The 23153-nt window shown below is 40.8% G+C and overlaps 1 protein-coding gene across 2 annotated transcripts in view; it reads left to right on the top strand.

The window, feature by feature from the left end:
- The window catches only part of MDN1 (midasin AAA ATPase 1), a gene marked incomplete at both ends in the record, with an annotated part of 158020 nt that overhangs the window by 75302 nt on the left and 59565 nt on the right, over positions 1–23153 (top strand). For both annotated transcript variants that reach the window (XM_079716367.1, XM_079716366.1), the window contains 18 exons: positions 1365–1573; positions 2503–2625; positions 4520–4717; positions 5759–5866; positions 6228–6416; positions 8670–8759; positions 8855–9118; positions 9268–9529; positions 12965–13124; positions 14391–14507; positions 15445–15653; positions 16658–16806; positions 17159–17370; positions 17760–17980; positions 18817–18930; positions 20590–20722; positions 21738–21853; positions 22633–22766. In XM_079716367.1, coding sequence (XP_079572493.1) covers positions 1365–1573; positions 2503–2625; positions 4520–4717; positions 5759–5866; positions 6228–6416; positions 8670–8759; positions 8855–9118; positions 9268–9529; positions 12965–13124; positions 14391–14507; positions 15445–15653; positions 16658–16806; positions 17159–17370; positions 17760–17980; positions 18817–18930; positions 20590–20722; positions 21738–21853; positions 22633–22766 — 3008 coding nt within the window. The remainder of the gene's footprint in view (positions 1–1364; positions 1574–2502; positions 2626–4519; positions 4718–5758; positions 5867–6227; positions 6417–8669; positions 8760–8854; positions 9119–9267; positions 9530–12964; positions 13125–14390; positions 14508–15444; positions 15654–16657; positions 16807–17158; positions 17371–17759; positions 17981–18816; positions 18931–20589; positions 20723–21737; positions 21854–22632; positions 22767–23153) is intronic.

Here is a 23153-nt window from a genome sequence, read left to right as displayed (position 1 = left end):
ATTGTGTGAGTGGTTAAAAATATATAACAGGCATATAAAAATAGGAGAAAATACAGTCTTTAATACATAAGTAAATTGTCCCATAAAAATGCATTTATATGTTTATTATTTGGTGCTCAAAACGAGACCTTTCCTATAGTGGTAATTAAGCCCATAATGTTTCAACTATAGAAATTTATCACCTTTTACAAAAACAGTTCTTTGAACCCTTGAGGGCAGGTGTCATTCATCTTCCTGTCCCTGGCATCTGCCACGTAGCCTAGCAGTCATAGGCATTCAGAGAATGTCTGCTGAGTGAATGGATGAATAAATGAGTGATTAAATAGGAAATGCAGGTGGATTTCAGTTCTAATCCTTGCTCTTACTGGGTTGCCTCTGTCAAATATTTAAATGAGGTAGTTATATTAGATATCTTTCCAGGGCACTCTGGATTTTTCGGATTGTTGCTCCTCTAGCAGAGTCATCTATTTCTTGCCCCTTCTTTCCTCTCTGTGTCAAGAATTGTTGAGTGCCTGGAAAGTGTAGAGGTGCAGTGGCAGTTAGCGGGGGTTCAGTGGTGAACTAAACCAGCCCAGCTTCCGGGCTGAATGGACACTGCCCCTTTCCCTCTCCCTCTTCAGCAGCACTGTCTTCATCCCTGATGGCGCCCCCCGTGATCTAACCATTAGATCCCTTCCCTAAGCCATCATGGTAGTTAGTATTCAGTTCTCTCGTGTAGGAGCTGTGTGCTCGTGGCCTGGGACCGGGGTGGTCCTTGCTTCTGCTTCCGTAGCTGAGGTAATAAGTGTTTTCCTAGCCCCACTGCCTCCAAACTGATGTACCAACAGCTTCTGCCAGGAGACACAGTGGCATAAATATTAAGCTCTCTAAGACTGTTATTAGTCCTGCACTTCAGCTACATTATGGGTTAAGGATGCATCCTGAATTGTCTTGGTGGCCTAAAAACCTTGGATGAAATTGTTTATATGGGCTTATATACCAAGCTTCCACTTGACTTTTAGGAAAATACAAGTATAAGGTAAATTGTACAAGTACATGTAGTAGTAATTCCAGGTGTAGGTTGTGAAAGGAAAGATGTATGCTTGCAGTTTCGACCTATATGAGTATGTATAGATGTAGGTGTAGGAAGTGCCGAGATCTGTGTAGTAGGCACAGTTGAAGAAAGTATGCTGCTGGCTCTTCCTGGAAAGCATTTCATGGACCCAAAAGTGAGGAAATATCAAAATAGGGCTAAGCGTTTTCACCACAGATGGTACTTCACTGGCTGACAGTCTACTTGGTGGATTTTTTTAATCTCCAGTTGATATATATGTATGATTTGGTGATGTCCAGCTTATATGTGGCTTTTCTTTTCTCCACTTCAGGACCTGTCTTGCACAGAAATGATATCGCCGACTATGCACTCAGTGCAGGCACCACAGCTATGAATGCCCAAAGGCTCTTAAGAGCTACAAAACTGAACAAACCTATCCTCTTGGAGGGCTCCCCTGGTGTGGGCAAGACGAGCTTGGTGGGAGCCTTAGCCAAGGCTTCAGGCAACACTCTTGTCCGAATCAACTTGTCAGAGCAGACGGTAAGCTTAAGTCAAGCTACAGCTGATGGGGGTAGGTGTAGGGAGTTATGGTTTTACCTATTTATAGAGTTTTCTAGTCAGAAATAATCACAATGTCAGAACCCCAAATATTTCATGGTGATAAAGACCATAGCAACATGACCCACAAACCTGATTCTCCTTTTGTGTTCATTAATAGATGACACCTGTAGTAGTATTCTCTCTGGAAGCTTTATTGTAATTCTCTTTTTTTTTTTTTTTTTTTGCGGTACGTGGTCCTCTCACTGTTGTGGCCTCTCCTGTTGTGCGGAGCACAGGCTCCGGACGCGCAGGCTCAGCGGCCATGGCTCACAGGCCTAGCCGCTCCGCGGCATGTGGGATCTTCCCAGACCGGGGCACGAACCCGTGTCCCCTGCATCGGCAGGCGGACTCTCAACCACTGCGCCACCAGGGAAGCCCTGTAATTCTCTTTTGAGAGAGAATCACTCATTTCAGTTTTTATTGTAATACAGCCTCTCTATTTTTGTCCTTTCTAAAAATATTAATTACAAATAAAATGACCCTTTAAACAATCTTATGAAAATATGGGACAGAGATGACAAATTAAATAATCTCCTGGGATGGGGTCTGGGAGGAGGGCCTGGGCATTGTTTTTGGTGTGTGTGGTTTTTGTTTTTAAGGTCACCAATTTATTTCCAAGTACATCCAATGTTGAGAACTATTGATCTAGAGCTCCAGTTGATAGATGCTTAGACTATTGTGATGATAAGATGCTTAGGGCATGTCTGGGCTCCTGGTAAAGAGTTCTGGGATTGATTAGCTCTCTCTTGGGGATAAGACTAAAAAGTGGTACAAGGCCTAAGTATTTACCATTTTACGTTTGGGGTCTTGGGATCTAGTTAATTTTCTATGTAATGTTGGCTTTTCCCCATTTCTTCCTCCTCTCAAAGGACATCGCAGACCTGTTTGGAGCAGACCTACCTGTTGAAGGTGGCAAGGGAGGAGAGTTTGCCTGGCGCGATGGCCCCTTGCTGGCAGCCTTGAAGGCAGGCCATTGGGTTGTGTTGGATGAGGTGAGAGGACGGCCCATCGTGCCAACGTGGGACTACAAGTGTGAGAAACGGGGGTGGGGGCAGAACTTTTCGAGGCTTGAGGGCATTTCACAATGGATGATCATGCTCTTGGCTAGTAAAGGCAAATTCCCTGATGAAAAGAATCCTCCGTGGTCTCTTGTATGAATAAGAAAAGTCACTTGTCAGAAAGCATACAGAGCTCCCCCCATGTATAGGGTTGGCCAGAAAGTTCGTTTGGGTTTTCCCATAGCATCTTACGGAAAACCACATGAACTTTTTGGCCAACCCAATATAACCTACAAACTCTCCTACTTTCGTGAGCTAGCCTCCAGAAAAAGTGCCTCTTCACTAGTTTTATGCTCTAGTCGCTGGCAAGCTTGCTGTGTTTGTATTTATTTTCAGAGATAAACATAGTTTACAAATAGTGCCAACCACCTCATTTCAGCAGAGAGGCTGGGGAAAGTTATAGTAGGAAGAGACATAGAAAAATGGTGAGAAAATGGTCAGTGTCATATGTGCACATGGGATAAATTAATGACCAGAAGAACAGAGCACATCATGAGACATGTGATAAGTGCTGAATCTCTGTGACTGACAGGCAGCTAGAGAGATATGGAGAAGTGATGCACAAAATAAAAAAATTGAAGGTTGTGGCCAAAGGATTTGAGTTAGTTCGGGATGTGCAATGTCAGTTCCGGAAAAGGTGAGCAAGTAGTTGTGTAGCTTAAATGATTTGAGTGATGCAAGTGCCACAGATGAGTTTTGACACAGGCCCCAGCTGGTTCCCTAGATTCAGACCCCCCTTGCGTCTGCAGTAAGGGGGATGGATTCCTTTTCTGCTGAGCTGCTTCCTAATTACCAGATATTAAAGAGAGGGAGGGTTTTGGTTTTTGTTTTATTCCCCCCAGATTTTTTTGAAGAAGATATGTGATAGAATAATCATCAGCTAGGAAAAAAAGAGTGCCTTGTTTCAAAGCTAGAAGACTATTGACCATAGTCATATTTTGTGGAAATGCACATAGGGACTGCAAGGCATTCTGGCCTTGCAGTCACACATAAGAGGAGTTTTTTAGAACTTGACCCGTATGTGGGTATATAGCAGAGTTTGTGTTTTGAGTGCTTATGTAAGCATGACACTTGAAATTCTAATATAATCTGATTTTTGGCCCATTTGCATTTTACTGATTCACATTTCACAGTTGAATTTTTCCATGTTACCTAAAAACCACCCATACTTCACATCCCTGAGCTCTGAACTCAGCATCTGAGGACCTCCATTCAGCTCTTTTCATTTCTGGCGCTCACACACACAAATCCTTGTGTTTGTTTTTGTTGTTCGCAAAACTGTTGGCATAGTTAGACCTACTTTATGTAGTTTATATTGTGACTTTGAAGCCCATTTGGAGAGTTCATTCAGTATTTGAGCTGGGAAGGATGTTTAAGTGTGTAAAGAGCTATCTTACTTCACCTTAAAAAAATCCCAGAGCGAAAATGAGGTATCTTTGTATTGGAAAGTTTCTTCTGTAAGCTATGATTTATAAAGTAGGCCAATATAGGAGCAGATAATGGATACAGTTTTATTTTTGAGACTAATCTAACTGCTTTAAAAAAATTTAACCTACATACTCAGTTTACTTAAAATTATTATTACTTATTTACTTATTATTATTTATTTATTATTGCTATTTTATACACCCCAAATTTCTCTAACATATATATGAAATAATAGGATGAATACACAGCAGTTCAGCTTGAGAAGCAGAATGTTACCAACGTTGTTTGAACTCCTTCCCCCTTGAGGATAAGACTACTTTTTGTGCATATTTTTCTTTTGCTTTTTTGTAACGGCTATACAGCATATAAAATAAGTATATGCTCTTTCTTCTCCAAATAGCTTAACCTGGCTTCGCAGTCAGTCTTGGAAGGACTCAATGCTTGTTTTGACCACCGAGGAGAAATCTATATTCCTGAGTTAGGAATGAGCTTTCAAGTGCTGCATGAGAAGACGAAGATTTTTGGTTGTCAGAATCCTTTTAGACAAGGAGGCGGAAGGAAGGGCTTACCCAGGTCTTTCCTAAACAGGTTTACTCAGGTAAGATTTGCTGTTGCCCCAGAAACCAAAGGTGCCGTCAGGGGCAATAATACTGCTGACACAGCTATGAGGGTGCCCAGTATGAGAATGAGACAGGCTCAGTGTAATGATCTGCTTCTCGATTTCATATCTTTATATGTTGGATATCAGTGTGACTGATTCCCATAATGACTTCTCTCCTGCTGTGAATCCTTTGTCTTAGGTCTCAGAGGACCTGGTATGTTATCAGTTGGAGGAAAGTAAGATGACCGCCATCTTGAGGGTTCTGTTACCGTGCTCAGAGATTAAGGCCGATCTTTGACCTTTTCAAGTGCATTTGTGATCTGTTAGAACATTAAAAGATTATTTTATAATGAAAATGCATTTAAATCTAAGTAAAATAAAGTATAAAAACTACCATGAAGAAAAAAAATCCAGTATTCTCCATACCAAAGTCAACCACTATTAATAATTGGTATCTTTTCTTACTACCATAATTCTCATTTGCAGCAGAAGGTGTGTGTGTGTGTACACGTAGGCTTACATGTTTTAACGTCTTTTTTCAAAGCTTGGTTAATGTAGTGGCTTGGAAATGCTTCTAGATGTTAGCTTTCTTTTATGCCCCATCCCTTGATAATTAAGAATTTACTGAGTATCTTTTAAGAAATTTATTATGAAAAATTTCAAACATACTGAAAAGTTGATCAAATTTTAAAATGAATGCTCATATACCTACCATCTGGATTTTTTAGAGCATTTTACATAATATATAGGAAATTAAAATTACAAATATACTTTAAAAAATTACTTGCATGTCTTTCTCTAATTCACTAGAATGAAGCTAACAAGAAAACCCTCTTTTGCTCTATATTTCAAAGATTTTATATGATTCCATATCCTAAAAATGCAAGAAAAGAAATTTCTATAACTGAAATGTATATATTACTGAGGTATTACTACTTTGGTGTTAAATAAAAATTTTACATAAGTCACGGTAGTCACTTCTGGTGTTTGGTAAAGAGAAACGATGTCATTTTTTCATGTTATTTTTGGATTTTCTAGGTCTTTGTGGATCCCCTTACAGTAATAGACATGGAGTTCATTGCCAGTACTCTGTTTCCAGCCATTGACAAAAGTATTGTTAAAAAAATGGTTGCTTTCAACAACCAAGTAAGTACCTACGCATATTATTTGTTCTTTATTTTTCTGATTTTCTCATTTTCTCAACATGGAACACTAAATTACCAGTCTCCGTAACTAAGATAAATCACATAGACTTCTAAAAGTTTCTAGTGGAAGGCAAGCTACTCATTTGAGGGTTACAGTAATTCAGTTCTGTTGCATGTATCATTGTCAGTGCTTACCAGGGTATTCCTGGCGTTGAGAAGTCTGGGTTGGGAGAAGGAGACATCTGAATCAAGCCTGTTAGTCTCTGTTTTGGATTATGTATGCACTCACAGTACACTGATAGTACTTAATGCAGTGCCTAGCAGTGGTACATGCTTTCCTAGTAAGGGTAATTTCTTTTCAGATTGATCACGAAGTGACTGTCGAGAAGAAATGGGGGCAAATAGGAGGACCCTGGGAATTCAACCTCCGAGACCTTTTCCGCTGGTGTCAGTTGATGCTAGTTGACCAGTCCCCTGGGTGTTACGATCCTGGTCAGCATGTGTTTTTGGTCTATGGTGAAAGAATGAGAACCAAGGAAGATAAAGAAAAGGTGAGTGTCATACTTGCTCTTTGCGTTTCTTTCCATCTGTAAGTTGATTTCTTCCTGAGGGACAGAAGGGGTGTACTCATTAACAGTACCAAACCCAGTAAAAGCTGCTTGGAAATTTAGAAGTTACAGGAAGAAACTAAACATTCACCTGTCTCAGAGTCTCGTAGTTTGCTTTGGAGGACACAGTTTGCTCATCCATCTAAATCCCCATGATTGCAAACCTTCTTTAACAGTATTGCCCTCCATTAATAAAGGCTTGGTCTTTATCACCTTTCCAGGCACAAAAGTGAGAAGCAGGAGGAGACAGGTGATAACCAGTAGAAGAGGAGGGCTTTCTACTTTTAAATAAATGTCAAATTGAGAGGTATTTTATCTAGAAAGGATACATAGATGAAAAGAGAGAGGAAATTCTGTATCTAAACGGAAGTAAAAATATCCCTTTGTAAGTAGAAAACAACACCAGAATTTCCAACTTAGTAAGCCAATAATGTGTGCATTTTGCTTTGTGGTATTTCAAGTACAGTTCATGGAAAATTCACAACAGTTGCAGGTGGGAGGTGCTGTCATGACCTCTTAGAGCTGAGGATCCAAGGCTCAGAGTCATGGAATCTCAGTGCAGCAAGTGGCAGAGCCAGCTCTCCAGCACAGACCTTTCCACTTTGCCTGCTATTCCTTCTACTGTATCACAGTTGTTTACAAACAAAGTAACTTACAGATTCATGTGAGTTAGAAACAGTAACCTCCTTACTGACGTGAAGATATGGCTGCCCATGGCACAAGTGACTTTCACACACTTTGATTCTGCTACTAAGAGCACAGATCCCCTTTTATGTGGCATCCAGTGTCTAGCCCAGTGTTAACAACTCATTTATTACATGCAAATGGCTTTCAGTATATTAGGACAAGATGTTCAGTTAGTTTTGTTTTTTTTTTTCACAAATTTTAATTGACATATCATCAGCTAGTATTTTAATTCTTTCATCCACTTACTGGTTACAGTATATTAACTGTGGCAGGAATGGCCAGTGTTGGGTAATTGATGTTGGTCAGATGATGAGTCACTGTAGGGTGTGGAAGGTTTCCATCACTTCTCCAGTTCAGTTGCTGTAGTTGACCAAATGTTTTCTGAGGGGGAAAAAAACTAAGTAAAATAATAATAGAAGAAGAGAGGCTATAAAAGTATTTGTAATTTTAACTCTGGTATAATATCAGGGAGAGGAGATGATATGCTGTAGAGTGGGATATAAGGTCAGAAATTGCCTGGACCAAGGAGTAGGTGGTGGGAGCATTTTCTTCTGTGCTGCTTTTAGGCTTTTACTCAGTGTTTGATACTCATTATGATTTTATCTTTGTTGTTCTTATTTTCTGACTTCAGTCCAGTATACATTGATTAGTATGAATATTGCTGCTTTGTTAGAAATGCACAACTTCTTGTAAATATTTTGGGTGGCTGGAATCTTTGTGGCTGCTATGGGCTAAATTAGTGTTTTTTACACACCCCTTTATTTTCCCCTCCCTAGCTCCTCTTAGATTTAAAAAAGAAAAAAAAAAGTGCAAAAATGAAGTACAGTTAACAGGAAGTTTTTAACAGTATTGCTGCTAAGGAAGGGATAAGTGACTGTAAATAATCAGTCAGAGAAATTACTTTGCTTGTCCTCTCTACCTAAATATTTAGAAGGATAACAGTGATTTTGGAGTCAGACAGGCTTAGATTTGAAATCAGTTACCAACCGTGGGCAAATCCTGTAACTGTCATGAATCCCCTAATCCATATCTATAAAATGGAAATGGAAATAACTATTTTGCAAGGGTATTAGGATCAGAAATAATCTATTAAAGCACCTAATATAATGTTTGGCACATGGTAGGTACTCAGGAAACAGTCATTGTTCTTCATAAACTTCATGTTTCTCTTCTACCTTCTTTAGGTGGTATCTTGAATGACGAAAGCAAATTCATTTTTCATCTTAAGGTTTACCATAGTTTCTGTGGCTTTAATTTATGGTATATTCTCACTGGAATCTCAGAGTAATTTGAGATTATGTGATTACTCTTTTCTTAAGCTTCAGTTTACTTTCATTCTGAAGAATTAAATGCAATCTGTCCTTTTTATAAGAAAATTCAAAAAGATAAGGACTCAGAATATTGTCATTCTCCTATTGTGTTCATGTTTACTAGTATTCATTCTAGAAGGTTTGGCTCAGAATTTGGTGGACTGATTTGTGTTTTGATTGTATCATCTTCTTCCTTTAGGTCATTGCCGTATTCAAGGATGTGTTTAATTCAAATTCTAACCCGTACCTGGGAACCAGACTGTTTCACATCACTCCCTGTGATGTTCAGGTGAGGAGAGGAGGATAATCCTCTTTCAGTTTTCTATGGCTTCTGCTCCCACTCGCAGGCACACTTGTGAAAGCTCACCGGCATGTCTTTTTCAGCTGGGCTACTCGGTGCTTTCCCGTGGCAGCTACGTTCCTCCCCCGACTTGCCGGCCCCTGTTGCTCCTGCACCAGTCTTTACAGTCTCTGGAGTCAGTTATGAAGTGTGTACAAATGAGCTGGATGGTCATCCTTGTGGGGCCGGCCTCAGTGGGCAAGACCAGCTTGGTTCAGCTCCTGGCACACCTTACAGGTCACACTTTAAAGATCATGGCCATGAACAGTGCAATGGACACTTCGGAGCTTCTGGGTGGATTTGAGCAGGTAACTGATCTGCCTCTGCGTTTCCAGGCAGAACACAATAAACCGTGTGGTCTGGCTGGTTGTCTTCTGTGTTGGTGGTAGCTACAGTAGCAGTGTTCTTTGATTCTGGCCATGGACTGTGCTGGGTTCACGTGCTCTGGAAATTGCAGGTTGATCTCATCCGGCCGTGGAGGCAGCTCCTTGAGAAGGTGGAGGGCACCATCAGGACCCTGGTAAGAGACAGCCTCCTCGTCAGTGCTGACGATGCAGAAGTAGTGCTGCGAGCCTGGAGTCATTTCCTTCTGACGTATAAGCCCAAGCGTCTTGGAGAAGGTGGTAAAGGTGTCACGATGGAGATGGTCAGCAAGCTGGAAGCAGTGTTACTGCTTATGCAGAGACTCAACAATAAAATCAACTCATACTCCAAGGCAGGTATGTGTGTTTGGGTGTGTGTATCAGGCACTTACTATTAGTGTCCACCCGCAGGTAATATATTTGTAAATTCAATGCCCATAATTTTTAAAATGAATTTAATGATTATTAACAATCAAAATTTGGAAATCTTTGTCTTAGGAAATAAAATGAAGCTGATGTAAAGTATTCAGAATTGGTGATCCTAAACAGAGGAAACAGGAAAGAAATTGGTTACTAAGTTTGATTTATTCTGTGTATAATCAACCACAGTGACTTGTATGTAAACTTGGTTTTATTTTTTGTTGGCCTGTCTTTTAAACTTGTTAATAACTTCTCAAGAAATCGAGTATTTCAAACTGAAGAACAGAAGTCTAAATTGATAGCTAGGAATCTATTTTGTATAGAAGGTGGAGGAAATTCCTCAGTTAACCTGGAAATATACAACTCTCATCTTGTAGTGCAACTTTTTCGGTGGTAATGAGCATGCCCTTAGGGGAGAATTGATTAAAGGTTAAGGCCTGTCACTAAGGTTGTCGTCCTTTCCAAAACCTGCTCTTAACTGTTTATTCCTTAGGAATTCTCAGTTATTCCTTGGGAATAGTTGATTCCTTAGGGGTGAAGAAATGAGACTCCCCTCTTCCCACTGTGTCAACATTGTATCCAAATAGTTTACTTTCTTAGTTAAGACAGTGATTTCAATGTTGTTTTGATCTGTCATTTTCCAATTCAAGCTCACCATTTGAATTTGAAATTCTTTACTCATTCATTCAAATTAATTATTAGATATGTTAATGAAGTCATACATCACTTTATATATTTTTAAAAGATAGGTATTGTAAAACTCACCATTGAGGTTTGAATTCCTACTGAGTGGTGGACACTATGTTAAATATGTTTACTTTTAACCCTCACAACACCACCACATTACAAGGAAAATGAACCCCATTTTATACGTGAGGAAGTGGATGCTCACAGAGGTAAAATAACCTGCCCAGTGCCTTCTTGTTACCAAGTGGTTAGACTAGGTTTGGGTTCCAGTCCTCTCTGACTTCAAAGCCTGGAATCTGGTGTGTATGGATTTCTTTCATAAGTCTGTTAAAATGTAAATATCTAGGGAAGTTCTCACAGCCCATTCTCAATGCTGCCTTTTTTTTTTTTTAATATATTTATTTGGCTGCATCAGGTCTTAGTTGTGGCATGCGGGATCTTTCGTTGTGGCGTGGGAGGCTCTTCGTTGTGGCACACGGGCTCTAGAGCGCTCTGGCTCGGTAGCTGCGGTGCACGGGCCTAGTTATCCTGCAGCACGTGGGATCTTAGTTCCCTGACCATGGGTTGAACCTGCGTCCCTCGCGTTGGAAGGCAGATTCTTAACCACTGGACCACCAGGGAAATCCCAGTACTGCTTGTTATTTAGGATTGACTTTCATATTATTGAGTAATTCATTTCTTAGGGATACTGATAGAGTGAAAGAGGCTGGGTCTAAAACAGTTTGTCTACTACTATTTTACTTTTGGTTAAAAATATCTTTTCTTCTTCTTTATATCTTTTAATGTCCCTATGATGAACATGTATGACTTTTAAAATCTATTCTAGTTTCATATTTTATCTTAAATCTTTGTACATATTGAGCATATATATAATAGCTCTATTAACATCAGAATGCAGCCCTTAGGGACTTAAAGAAGCAAGAAAATATATCTAGGAATTTTTATTAGATTCTGGGCATTTTGAATTTAAGTTGCTAAGTGCTGCATTTTGTTTTTTTGAGGTTTTCTTTGGGGGGAATAAGGCAGTTGAGTTGCTTATGGGTCATTTTTATCTTTTCAAGCTCGCACTTAAGCTGTTTAAGGTCAGGTCCGGAGTAACCTTTACTCTAGGGTTAAAATTCGCCCCACTCTTGAGGCATGGCCCTATGGCATCTCTACTGAAGGTCCTGTGTGTTATGTGGAGTCTCTTCGCTTTGACTGGTGGGAACTGGAGTGTTGTTCAGCCCCGTGTGAACTCTGGGAATTGTTCAGCTCACAGCTCCCCGGTAACTGTCCTTTCCTTGGAAGTTTTTGCTCATGCTTGTGGAGTTTCAGCCTTCACATGCACGTGTAGATTATTATTGAGCCGAAGACTCCAGGAGCCCTCATCTGGATTTCTGGAGCCATCCCTTTGAGTAACTCTTGCCTTTTGAGCACCCTGCCCCTCATTCTAGTTGCTGTAGCCTCCCTGAATTCAAGTCTGTGACCTCAGGTCATTGAGGCCTTGGGATCTGTCTGAGTTTCCCCTCCCCACTTTGCAGTCTAGAAATTGCTTCCAGGCAGAAAGCCGGCCATTATAGGACCTCCTTCCCTCAGGTGTCACAGTCCTGTACTGTTTTCCAACATCTGAAAGCAGTTGTTTCGTGTATTTTACCAGTTTTCTTATCGTTAAACATTGGGAGGTTAAGTCTGAACCTTACTATTCCTTCATGGCTAGAAACAGAAATCCAACATATATTACCTTATGATACGAAAAAGGGTCAGGAAACAATTTCTCCTCTTTCTTTTTAAAAAAAAAATTTATTTTATTGGAATATAGTTGATTTACAGTGTGGTGTTTCAGGTGTACAGCAAAGTGATTCAGTTATATATGTACATATATTCATTCTTTTTTAGATTCTTTTCTCATATAGGTTATATCACAGAATATTGAGTAGAGTTTCCTATGCTATACAGTAGGTCCTTGTTGGTTATCTGTCTTATATAAGGAAACAATTTCTAATACGAAGGATCAATTGAAAAAATTCTGGGAAAGGACTATCTAAACTATGAAGCAAATAAATACCGGTTGTTACTGTATATGATATGGTCATTACAAAGGATGCCCTGTTTAATGACACTGATTGCACTGTGCTGACTTAACAGCACTTTCCTATAGTATAAATGCAGTAATAGGTGGAAGACATTATCCTTCCACATTTGAAAAATTAAAACACATAAAGATAATGTCCCTTCTCTATCACCCTTGAGTCAACTTTATCTAGCCATTCATTCAGAAAGCCATTAAATATTTTCTATCCCCAAACCTAATTTTCTTACTTGTTTTGTTCAAACAAAAACGAAAATCTGGGCTTCCCTGGTGGCGCAGTGGTTGAGAGTCCACCTGCCAATGCAGGGGACACGGGTTTGTGCCCCGGTCCGGGAGGATCCCACATGCCGCGGAGTGGCTGGGCCCGTGAGCCATGGCCGCTGGGCCTGTGCGTCCGGAGCCTGTGCTCCACAATGGGAGAGGCCACAGCAGTGAGAGGCCCACATACCGCAAAAAAAAAAAAAAAAAAAATCTTATTGTTTACCCTATTATGAAACTTTAAAGAACTAGGCCAGAAGTTTCCAGCCTTCTTTTAATAAACTCTTAGTTTTTTGTTTTATTTGTTTGCTTTTGATTGCCCTGGTTTGAAATTAAATACCGTGGCTGTGACGTTTCAGAGTTTGCCAAACTCGTGGAAGGGTTCCGAAGCTTTGGTGTGAAGCTTATGCAGTCAGCCAGTGGCCGAAGCTGTGGCACGTTCGAATGGGTTGACAGCATGTTGGTTCGGGCCCTGAAGACTGGAGATTGGCTTTTGATGGACAATGTTAACTTCTGCAAGTAAGGACCTTCTATTCAATCATGGGTCTGATTGAAATTTGAGATATGCTTGTCAAAGTAGAAACCCAGGTGGAAGTTCTGGTTTTGTTTTTCCTCCCTCCCTCCCTCCCTCCCTCTTCATTGGTGTGCGCAGGTGTTGCGGTGCGCGGGCTTCTCATTGCGGTGGCTTCTCTTGTTGCGGAACACGGGCTCAGCAGTTGTGGCTCGCAGGCTCTAGAGCGCAGGCTCAGTAGTTGTGGCGCATGGGCTTAGTTGCTCTGCGGCATGTGGGATCTTCCGGACCAGGGCTTGAATCCATGTCCCCTGCATTGGCAGGCGAATTCTCAACCACTGCGCCACCAGGGAATTCCAGCTCTGGCATTTTTAACCCACTGTTTTCTTAGCTAGAAACACATCCTCAGCTATATTCTATAGGCTTCTCCCAGTGGTGAACAATGGTAGTTGGTTATTAGCTACGATATTTTAGTTCTAGCAGATAGTTTTGAGCTGAACTGAAGGCTAACAAAATTGGATTACTTCTCCAACTAACATCCTTTGAGTCACACCTTTGTATTTAACATCAGAAAGCTTCCTTTTGTTAGGGTTTTTTTTCTTTCCTTTCTTTTTTTTTTTGCTGCGCCACACAGTTTGTGGTATTTTAGTTTCCTGACCAGGGATTGAACCCCAGTCCACGGCAGTGAAAGCGCTGAGTCCTAACCACTGGACTGCCAGGGAATTCCCTGTTAGGGTCATTCTTAAGTACAGATTTTTGAAGTGGAGGGTCTGACACAGGGCAGACATTTAGTGAATGTGCATTCAGTGTGTACCACTTGATTCTAAAGTAAGGAAAAGGGCAAGTGTAAGACTACTCTGCCTGTACAGTGAGCGTAATACAGGTCAGGTGATGGGCTTCTCTACCTGGAGCATTTTCAGAATGTTTCGAGTTAAAATCCAGTTACCTTTAAATGAATTTGATAATATTGGGAAGTGGGGGAGAGGGAAGGGGAAAGAGAAGACAGTTTTATTCAGGGAACTTTCCATCATTTTCCTTAATTTATTCAACAAACATTTTGTATAGTTACTGTGTATGAATCACTGGGCTGTGTGCCTTGGGGAGTGAAAACGGGAATTGATAGGAAAAGAGATCTTGGAAGAATCACAGTTCTGTACGGGGACGTGATCTGTGCTGAAAGGAAGACATGGGTCAGGCGCCGTGAGAGGCCTGAGCCACGGCAGTAGTCAGTGTGGCACGCCAGCCAGTCCCCCATTTGGATTCTCTCTGTGCAGCCCATCGGTGCTGGATCGTTTGAATGCTTTGCTGGAACCCGGAGGTGTCCTCACTGTTAGTGAGAGAGGAATCATCGATGGATCCACTCCCACCATAACACCAAATCCCAATTTCAGGTATTTATGCCTCTTAAGTTTGTGCCTCAGAATCTGACAGCCTTGATGTCAGAGGTGACCATTCACTAGGGCCACCTTACGTATCGTATTTGTACACTCAGTCATGAACATGTTCATACATTCATTGATTTAACAGATATTTACTGAGGCTCTGCCATTTGCCAGGTGCTGGTGTGCTTTGGAGGGCATAGCAGTAAATAAGAAAGATGAGGTCCCTGCCTTGGGTTGGTGGTGAAGGCTGGAAGCAGGGAGACCAGTTACAAGCCTTTTGCAGTTCAGGTGAGAGATGATAGCTTAGACTAGGGCTGTCAGATCAGTGGGACTTGCTCATGGGCTTGGGGTTAAGAAAAGGAGGAAGCAAAGATGGCATCTAAGGTTTTGGCTTGAGTAATTGGGTAAAGGGGTGCCATTCATTGAGAAAGGGGAGACTGGCAAAGGAGCAGGTTTGGTGTGGGGAGGGTTAGCAGCAATCAGCTGTTTAGCTTTGGAGGTAAGTGTGAGCTGTCAGATAGCTAGATGCAGAAGTTGATGGACATTGAATGTTATGAAGCTAAGTGTTTCTGGAGAATACACTGCTCCTTTTTCTTTTCTCTGTAGGTGAGTTAGAATAATTGATGAATTAGCACTGCCTGATGTGGGGAATATCTGAAAGTAAGAATTTTACAGTCCTCAGTACTAAAGGTGCACTGGATACACAATACTTAGTTCCTTAGGAAAATAGGTTTAGAGAAACTGATTTGCTGTATTGATGCATTTTGGAACTAGAGGATAGAATGCAGATGTAAACAGCATCTGAACGTTGAGTTAGCAGTGTCTCTTTTGATGAGCTCCCTGAAGATGAGCCACATATGATTTGCCCTCACCAGTTGTTGCTGAGCTGCACTGTTGGTTGCACTGAGATTTTGATTTTTTTTCCTTTGAATTGCTATACTACTAGACTTTTTCTCTCAATGGATCCTGTGCATGGAGAAATATCCCGAGCTATGAGGAATCGTGGACTTGAAATCTACATTTCAGGAGAAGGGGATGGGAGCATCCCAGATGACCTGGATCTGAAAGTCCTACTGCACAGCCTTGGGTTGGTGGGGGGCAGTGTGTGTGACATCCTTTTGGCTTTGCACTCAGAGACCCGAAGTGCTGTTGTAGGTAAGGTGCTTGACTTCTAGGCCTCTGCAGGGTTTTCTTCCTCTGGAAATTCATGTTATTCCATTTGACTGCTAGTTCAGGGGTTCTTACATTTAGTGTCCATAGAAATAGAAATTACCAGGAAAGCCTGTTAATAATGTAGATGCGCTTGGTACCCTTCTTCCCCAAGAGGTTGGGTTCAGCAGGGCTGAGTGAGGACAGGAATCAGCACGTTACAGAAGCTTCCTGGGGAGCTCTGCTGCACGCACTCAGCCACACTCAGAGGAGCACCTGTACTGCTTTTCACACTGAGATAGGTGACGTTTGTCGTGCAAATCTTCACGGCCATCATTGAATCTCTTGAAGGTTGAATAAAGAGGGAGCTTTGAGTTGTTTAAAACAGACAGGTGTTACTTCTTCTAAATGTCCAAATATACAAGAAAGAGCAGTAATAATAACAATAATGGAAAAATAATGAAATGTTACTTATTAAGTAACTACTCTGTGTTAGGCGCAATGTTGGCTGCTAATTTAGTCTTCACATTAGTTCTGCAAGGTATATTTCCATTTTACAGAAAAGGCTCAGAGAGGTAGATTAACTTTTCAAATCCAAACAGTTAATAATGACAGCTGGGATTTGAAAGCAGGTCTGTTGGATTTCAAAGCCCATGGTTCTTTTTGGCACCATGCTCATTTTGCCCCCTTCAGTGTGTGTCAGCTTTAGATCCAAGGGTCTGTGTGGCCAGGCTTTATCACATTAGTAAATGAGTCATCTAGTCACTTCCCCAAAAGGTACTGCTGACAGAGAAGGAGGCGAGGAGGGCGGAATAGGAGGCAAGGAATGTGAATGTCCCCACAAGTTCATTGTGTGCTAGTGAGCCCCTATAGTCCACTTGGAAGGCTTTCTAAAATAAGTATCTGGGTGGATTTGAGTGGGAGTTTGATGTGAAAGTGAAATTTGTCCCTTTTCATTAGAGATTTTTCAGAATCTGTTGCTCATGGATGGCACTATTTCTTCTTTATAGGTTCTCCAGCGTCCTCGTTGTCGACACTCATTCAGACAGCCTTACTCATTGTGCAATACCTACGGCGAGGGCTGAGCTTAGCCAGAGCCTTTTCTGAAGCATGCTGGGACACATATGTCCGCTCCCAGGCTTCACCAGCAAACCAGAAGGTACTGTGAAGTGTTTCACACAGCTTTCTACGTTATAACGTTACAGGTAATAGGAGGAAACTTTATTGGTGGCAACTTTAATGACCTAAGAGAGCCATCTGCAGTTACACTCTAACAGAGATCTGGTATCCAGGCACTTTCCTGGAAAAGAGCGTAAATGTAAATATTCCTTGAAACTTGCCTCTCAGCAGAAAAAGTGAAATTTAGCTTTTAATGTTGGATATTGAGGAATGTGTCTGAGTGTTGTGAGAGGGTCACAAGGGGTCTAGAAAACTGCTGTTGCCCTGCTAGTTTTGGGTAAGAGCACTTGTGTCTCGGTGCCTGTACACCATGTGTTTTTATCTCCTACCAGCTTGTGCAGGCTTTACTGGAGAAACACGTTTGTTCTCTGCAAGCACATGAAACCTGGGGCAACTCCATTCTTGCCATGGGGCTGTGGCCAGATTCTCTGCCCTCGGCTCTCTCTGCTACGGAAGATTCTCATCTCTCTAAAGTCCGAGGCGATGGACAGATCTTAGCATATTGTCTCAACAGGCTGAGCATGAAAACGAGCAACTGGGCAAGGTTAGTGGAGCCTTGAGCTTCTGTGTCTCTTTGGCATCTTGACTTTTCCTCCCTCCCTCCCTTTCTTTCTTCCTTCTTTCCTTCCTTCCTTCCTCTCTCTCTTTCTTTCTCCCTCTCTCTTTTTTTGATGGTAATGGTCATGACCCAACATATTTGACCAGAATGTTATGTGGCCATTTTCCACACAGTTCCATTGTTTGTTGTGATATTGCTCCCTGTTTATTATTTAGTATAGGTACGTGTTTTAATTGTCCCCCTTTGGAGGGGACTCATGTTTTCCCTGTTAACCTCTTCGATACATTAATTGTAAAGTTATTGTCTTGGTTCTTTGAAATACGAAATGAAGGTTTAACCCTAGTACTAACTTTGCCTATTGCAATGAATTTCAGGATTCAGCCTCTTAGTTTGCCAGACTTAGAGAAAATTATGCAGTCCCCCCACCCGGAGAGCTTAAAATTCAATTCAGTTGAAATGGATACTTACTGGATCGATGAACCAGATGCTCTGGCTGTGGCTGTTAAATTGCTCATAGAAAGAGCAACCAATCAAGACTGGATGCTCAGAGTTAAATGGCTTTATCATTTAGCCAAGAATGTGCCACAGGGGCTTGGTGAGTAGAGAAACTTAATTTGTGTAATGAGGGAATTTAAGTACACTTACCCGGCTGTAGTAACTCCGCAGTTGTTTTACTCTCTGACTACACTTAAAATTACATCTGGGGAAGCTCCTAGCAGGACGTTTATGACTTAGCATTATTGCTTATATAGCTGTTAAAATATTAAGGAACACATCTGCCCTTAGATGTTCCCTGAGAGAAATTTTTTTCCCCCACGTAATCCTTAGCATTTCAGGATCCGTCCAGCTTTCTATCAAATCCAGAAGGAAAATGTACTATATTATGTTACTTTTAAGTTTTTGAACATCCTGCTTTTTTTTGCTGTACTTACTCTGCTGCACACGCATTCTATCTGGGAAAGGATGGCCTTTGGTAAATTTGCTTCCCATAAAAGTACATAAGATTCTAATCTTATTTTCGTTCCAGTGCTCTAAGTGGTCGTGCTTGATTTCTTTGTACTTTTTTCATTCCAAGAGAGGGAAAAGCAACAGTTAACAACATTGTACAGGTTGTAAAGTACAGGACTTGGAATTTGTTGGTAGAACTTGTTGACTAAAGTATAATTGAGTTTACATGAGCCTGCTGCATGAGAACTTGTAGATAAGCCAGCGTATATGTATATTATTGTGTGGTACATGTGATGTCTAAACGTGTAGAGAAAAATTGTATAAATATTCATATCTGCAGTGTCCTCTGTGATAGCTACTAGCCACAGGTAGCCACTAAAATGTGACATGTGACATGGCTACTGTGACAGCAGCTATAGAACAGAAAGTTCAAATGGACGGCACTGCTTTAGTTGCTAACATGTGCTTCTCCTTCCTCCACAGAGTCAGTACAGATTCATTTGGAAGCCAGTGCTGCATCTCTTAGGAATTTTTACTCAAATTCTCTCTCATCTGGGGTCAGTAGTGTCATCAAAATATTACAACCAAATGTAACAGGTACTGCACCTGACTTGATTTCTAGCTCTCAGCTCTCTGGGAAACTTGTCCATTGAGTTCAGGGGAAAAAGATCTGTTACAGCTCCCACTTGTAACAGTTTTTTCTAAAGAAGACTCAGGGTATCCAGATGCAAATTCTGCTGCTTTTTTTGAAATTGTGCATTTATTCTTCAGTTTCTGAAAGAGGATGATGACACACAATGTAGTGGGAAGAACACAGGAGTTGGAAGACTGGGCTCCAGTTCCAACTTGGCCACAAACTGGCTTGTTGATTTGGGGCCCATCATTCACACTTGCGGACTTTGTTTGAAAAATATGGGAATTAAATTCATTCTTCTGGGGTCCCTCTCACTTATGACTTTCTGTGATATACTAGTACTGTTAACAGAAACTGTGATCTATTTTGAGATGAAGGGGAAACAGTACAGGATCAGTTTCTTCAGAAAATAGAAAACCTTAATGATGAAGTTATAAAGCCTTAAATACAAAGTTACAAAACAAAATCATAATGATAAAAGGAGTAGCCATCTGAGCTATCTAATCAAATGAGGTATTCAGAATTTCTCAATCTTTATCTGATGTTGATCAAAACATACTGTTACCCATTTGGTTTAGAAAAAAATATGCATGATGCTTTTGTGCTAAACCTTATGTTTACATAATTATAATCTTATGTATACTTATAATTACCTTATGTACACTAACGGTAATGGGCTAAATGGTTGAGCAGAAATCAAACAATAGAGAAAACTTGCGGCTGGACCTAATTATGGCTTTCCAATTATGAAGGAATTTTGGTCTTTGGGAACACAGTTCTAGACTATAGTGGTAGGTTCCCTTTGTAGCAGACATGGCTTGCCCTCTGTTGGCACTCATTAGCTCGTCTTCCTTTTTCCTTTTCAGCTGTGTAGCTCTGGATTGTGTAGTCTTGCAGGACTTTGGGATATGGGCCCCCATGTGTACCTTGCTATTCACAATAGGCATTTGTTAGGGTGCTCTATGGTGGATGCCTTTAAAACTTGAAGTGCTCCACTGACCCATCCAGCTCAGCCACCATCAAATTAATGTTCCTATCGTTTTGTCTTACCTCTTCCGCTGGGCTCGCAACCTCTGGAGCGGGGCAGAGTCTGATCGCTGCTGCTTTAGAGAAGAGATACTGAGCTTGAGCCAAAGGAGCAAGAGGTAGCAGCAGCACATCCTGTGCTTATAAAGCAGTGGTTTTTAAGGGGAATAATCTTGAGTTGTATTTTTTACTGAAAGCAAATAATGAGATGTGTTCATTCATTTTCTGCCATGTAAGTTCGTTTTTTTATGGTTAATGGCGAAAGATTGGGTAATTAAGCCCATGGATTCTTTTCCAACCAGAAGTGGGAGCTGAGCAAATGAATACATTTGTTGGAATGTTTATGCTCTAGCAGAGGTTACCTTTCTATCCTACGGTGGAATGAATTTTCAGGGCTAGAAGAAATTTTGCATTTAGAAAGGAAATAGCGTAAAAGCTGTTGAACCCTACTTTTCTACTACCATGGACTGAAACCATTTCCTTGGTCCCTCTCTTCCCCAGCAGGACTCAGTGGGATCAAAGTAAAACAATGAAAATCCTCAACTGAAATTTGCCAGGCAAGTTTCCAAAATTCTACCTTTTGTTTTTTAAACCAGATGAATATGTGATCCCTCTGGATCCCCGATGGAATATGCAGGCTTTGGACATCATTAGAAATTCGATGGACTTTGACCCACAACTGGACCAGCCTGAGCAGCTCTTTGCCCTTTTAGAGTCTATTGCAAACAAGTAGGTGAAGTCTACTGCTCTGGGTGCTGTTTGCCTCGCTGTACACTATGGCTTCACAGATTATACCTTTCCTAAGCTATACTTGACAGTCTTATGTGTGTTTAATTTTCTGAACCTGAGAAGTGGTGGGTGTCAGACATGATTGCTTCGTCACCACCTCTCCTTCACTCTCCATGTGCAACAAAATCATTCTGACCCTGATGTCCAGGTGCCTGTGAATGTGACAGGTTCTTAATAATTTAATAGGGTGCTTTAATAAATACACTAGTGAAGCATTAGTGATGGGATTTGTTTTATGGTTAATCTTTTATCATAGGATAGTTGTGTTTCCACTTTCTGTGTGATTCCCAGCAGCTCCTTGCATTTTCATATGTCCTTTCCTCAGCCATCTGTCTGCCCCATCCAGTGTTGGAGATGTACGTACATAGTGACCTATAGTATAAATTTACATAATTGTTATATAAGTTGATCTTTCCTCACCTTTAATGTAATGACCGGTAATATTTTTTAATTGGCCATTAGTGTAATAGATTTAAAAAATAATTTTGTAATTGAGGTATAACGTGCATTACAGAAAAGTACAGTAATGATGATTATATATCGTTTTGATGACTTTTCACAAAGTGAACTCACTCATGCGATAATGTAGTAGCACCTCTGAGGCCCCTTGTCCCCCCTCCCAGCAACTCCCCCTTCCTCCTCCCCAGGTAACTTCTAGCACTGCAGGTTAATTGTGAGACGGCCAGTTTTAAGAGTTCACAGCACAGTTTGTCATGTCATGGCAGAGCAGCACAGTGGGGCTGGGTGGTCTACCTAGCCCTCTGTCTTCCTCCCCCCAGCTCAGTTGTCATCCCTCTTGCTGCCGTCTCTCTAGTCCAGAATTTGCAGAGGCACGAGGGGAATGGCAGGTTGAAGGAGATTCATGTTCCAAGGGTTCTCAGGATTCAGCAGGTAGAGGCTGTAATAAGTATTATTAACCAATAACTATTTGTTATGTTATGGAATCTCATTTCAGGACAATCATATATCTTGATCGGGAAAAACGGATTTTTACGGAAGCAAATTTGGTTTCTGTTGGTGGCAAAAAGTTAAGAAATAGTGTTTTGAGAATGTCCTTTGAATTCCATAAAGGTAAGGACATTACCTTTACTTTCTTCAGTTATGCCTCTGACTGCATAATGTTGCTGAAGGTGAGAGGGATTCAGCAGCTGATGCCATGGTACTGATTCCTTTTGATTTGCTAGATCGAGTTTGAACATCTTCCCTTATTCAGTAGTTTTGACTAAGTGCTTTTTTACATGTCCTTGATCTCATTTACTTTTTATAGCAACCATGAGATAAGCCTCAGGAGAGAGGAAAGGGAGGCACAGAGATGCTCAAGGTCACATCTCTAGCAAGTAGCAGAGCCAGAACTTGAAACTTGTTCTGTTGGCTCAAAAGTATGAGCTCATAAGCATTTGGTTATAGGTTCTTTCTTCCTCCCTCCTTTTTTTTTTAAAATTGAAAAGATAACGGTATTTCTTGGAAAATATTCAAACTATATAGAAGCATAAAAATGGAAAAAGTCTTCTCTCGCAGCAGCTACTTTTAATAGTATATTTGTTTATATCTTCTCAGATCTGTCTGTATTATCTATCCATCCAGTCATATACACACTTAGAATTCGTATTTAAACAATTTTGTATTTAAACAAATGCTTTTTTTTTAAATTAAGACGTTATGAACATCTCTAGGTATGCACGACTAACTTGCTAACTTAATAATAGACAAAGATTTGCTTTCAGTTTTGACGTTTCAAATTGACCCTTGTACTGAGAATAACATTGAGTTGTAGATTACTGTTGATTTTGAAAATGTCCAGAGATTTAAATCTGATCAAATGTTCTTATTTTGTTTATACCAACTCTAAGATCCAGAGAGCTATCACAGCCTGCCCCATGAAATCGTGGTCAATCTTGCTGCTTTTTTTGAACTTTGTGATGCGCTAATCCTGCTCTGGGTACAGTCCTCCCAGGGGCTGGTGTCTGATGCCAGTGTTAATGAGGTAAGAAGATGTACCTGTTTTTATCTTAAGCAACATATTTCTTGGCACAAAGATTCTTAGGGGCAAGACCAACTTCAGTGTTGTTACATGTACAATATTATTTGAGAAGTTCTTAAGAATTTAAATAGATAACACATATTTTAAAGCTTTATGGGGTTATAACTGACATATAGTAAGTCGCATATAAAGTGTACGGTTTTGTATGTTTGACACGTGTACACCCGTGATACCATTACCACAGTCCTGACAGTGAACAACCTGTCCATCACCCTCAGACCTTTTCCTCTTGTTCTTTTGTTTTCTCTTTTTTCCTGCCCCCCACCTCCAACCAGGTATCCACTGATCTGCTTTCTGTTACTGTAGCTCAGTTGTGTTTTCTAGTATTTT

Source organism: Hyperoodon ampullatus, assembly GCF_949752795.1.
Source record: "Hyperoodon ampullatus genome assembly, chromosome: 12".
Lineage (NCBI taxonomy): Eukaryota > Metazoa > Chordata > Mammalia > Artiodactyla > Ziphiidae > Hyperoodon > Hyperoodon ampullatus.
The sequence above is the reverse complement of the archived record's forward strand: the minus strand, read 5'-3'. Positions and strand labels throughout refer to the sequence as shown.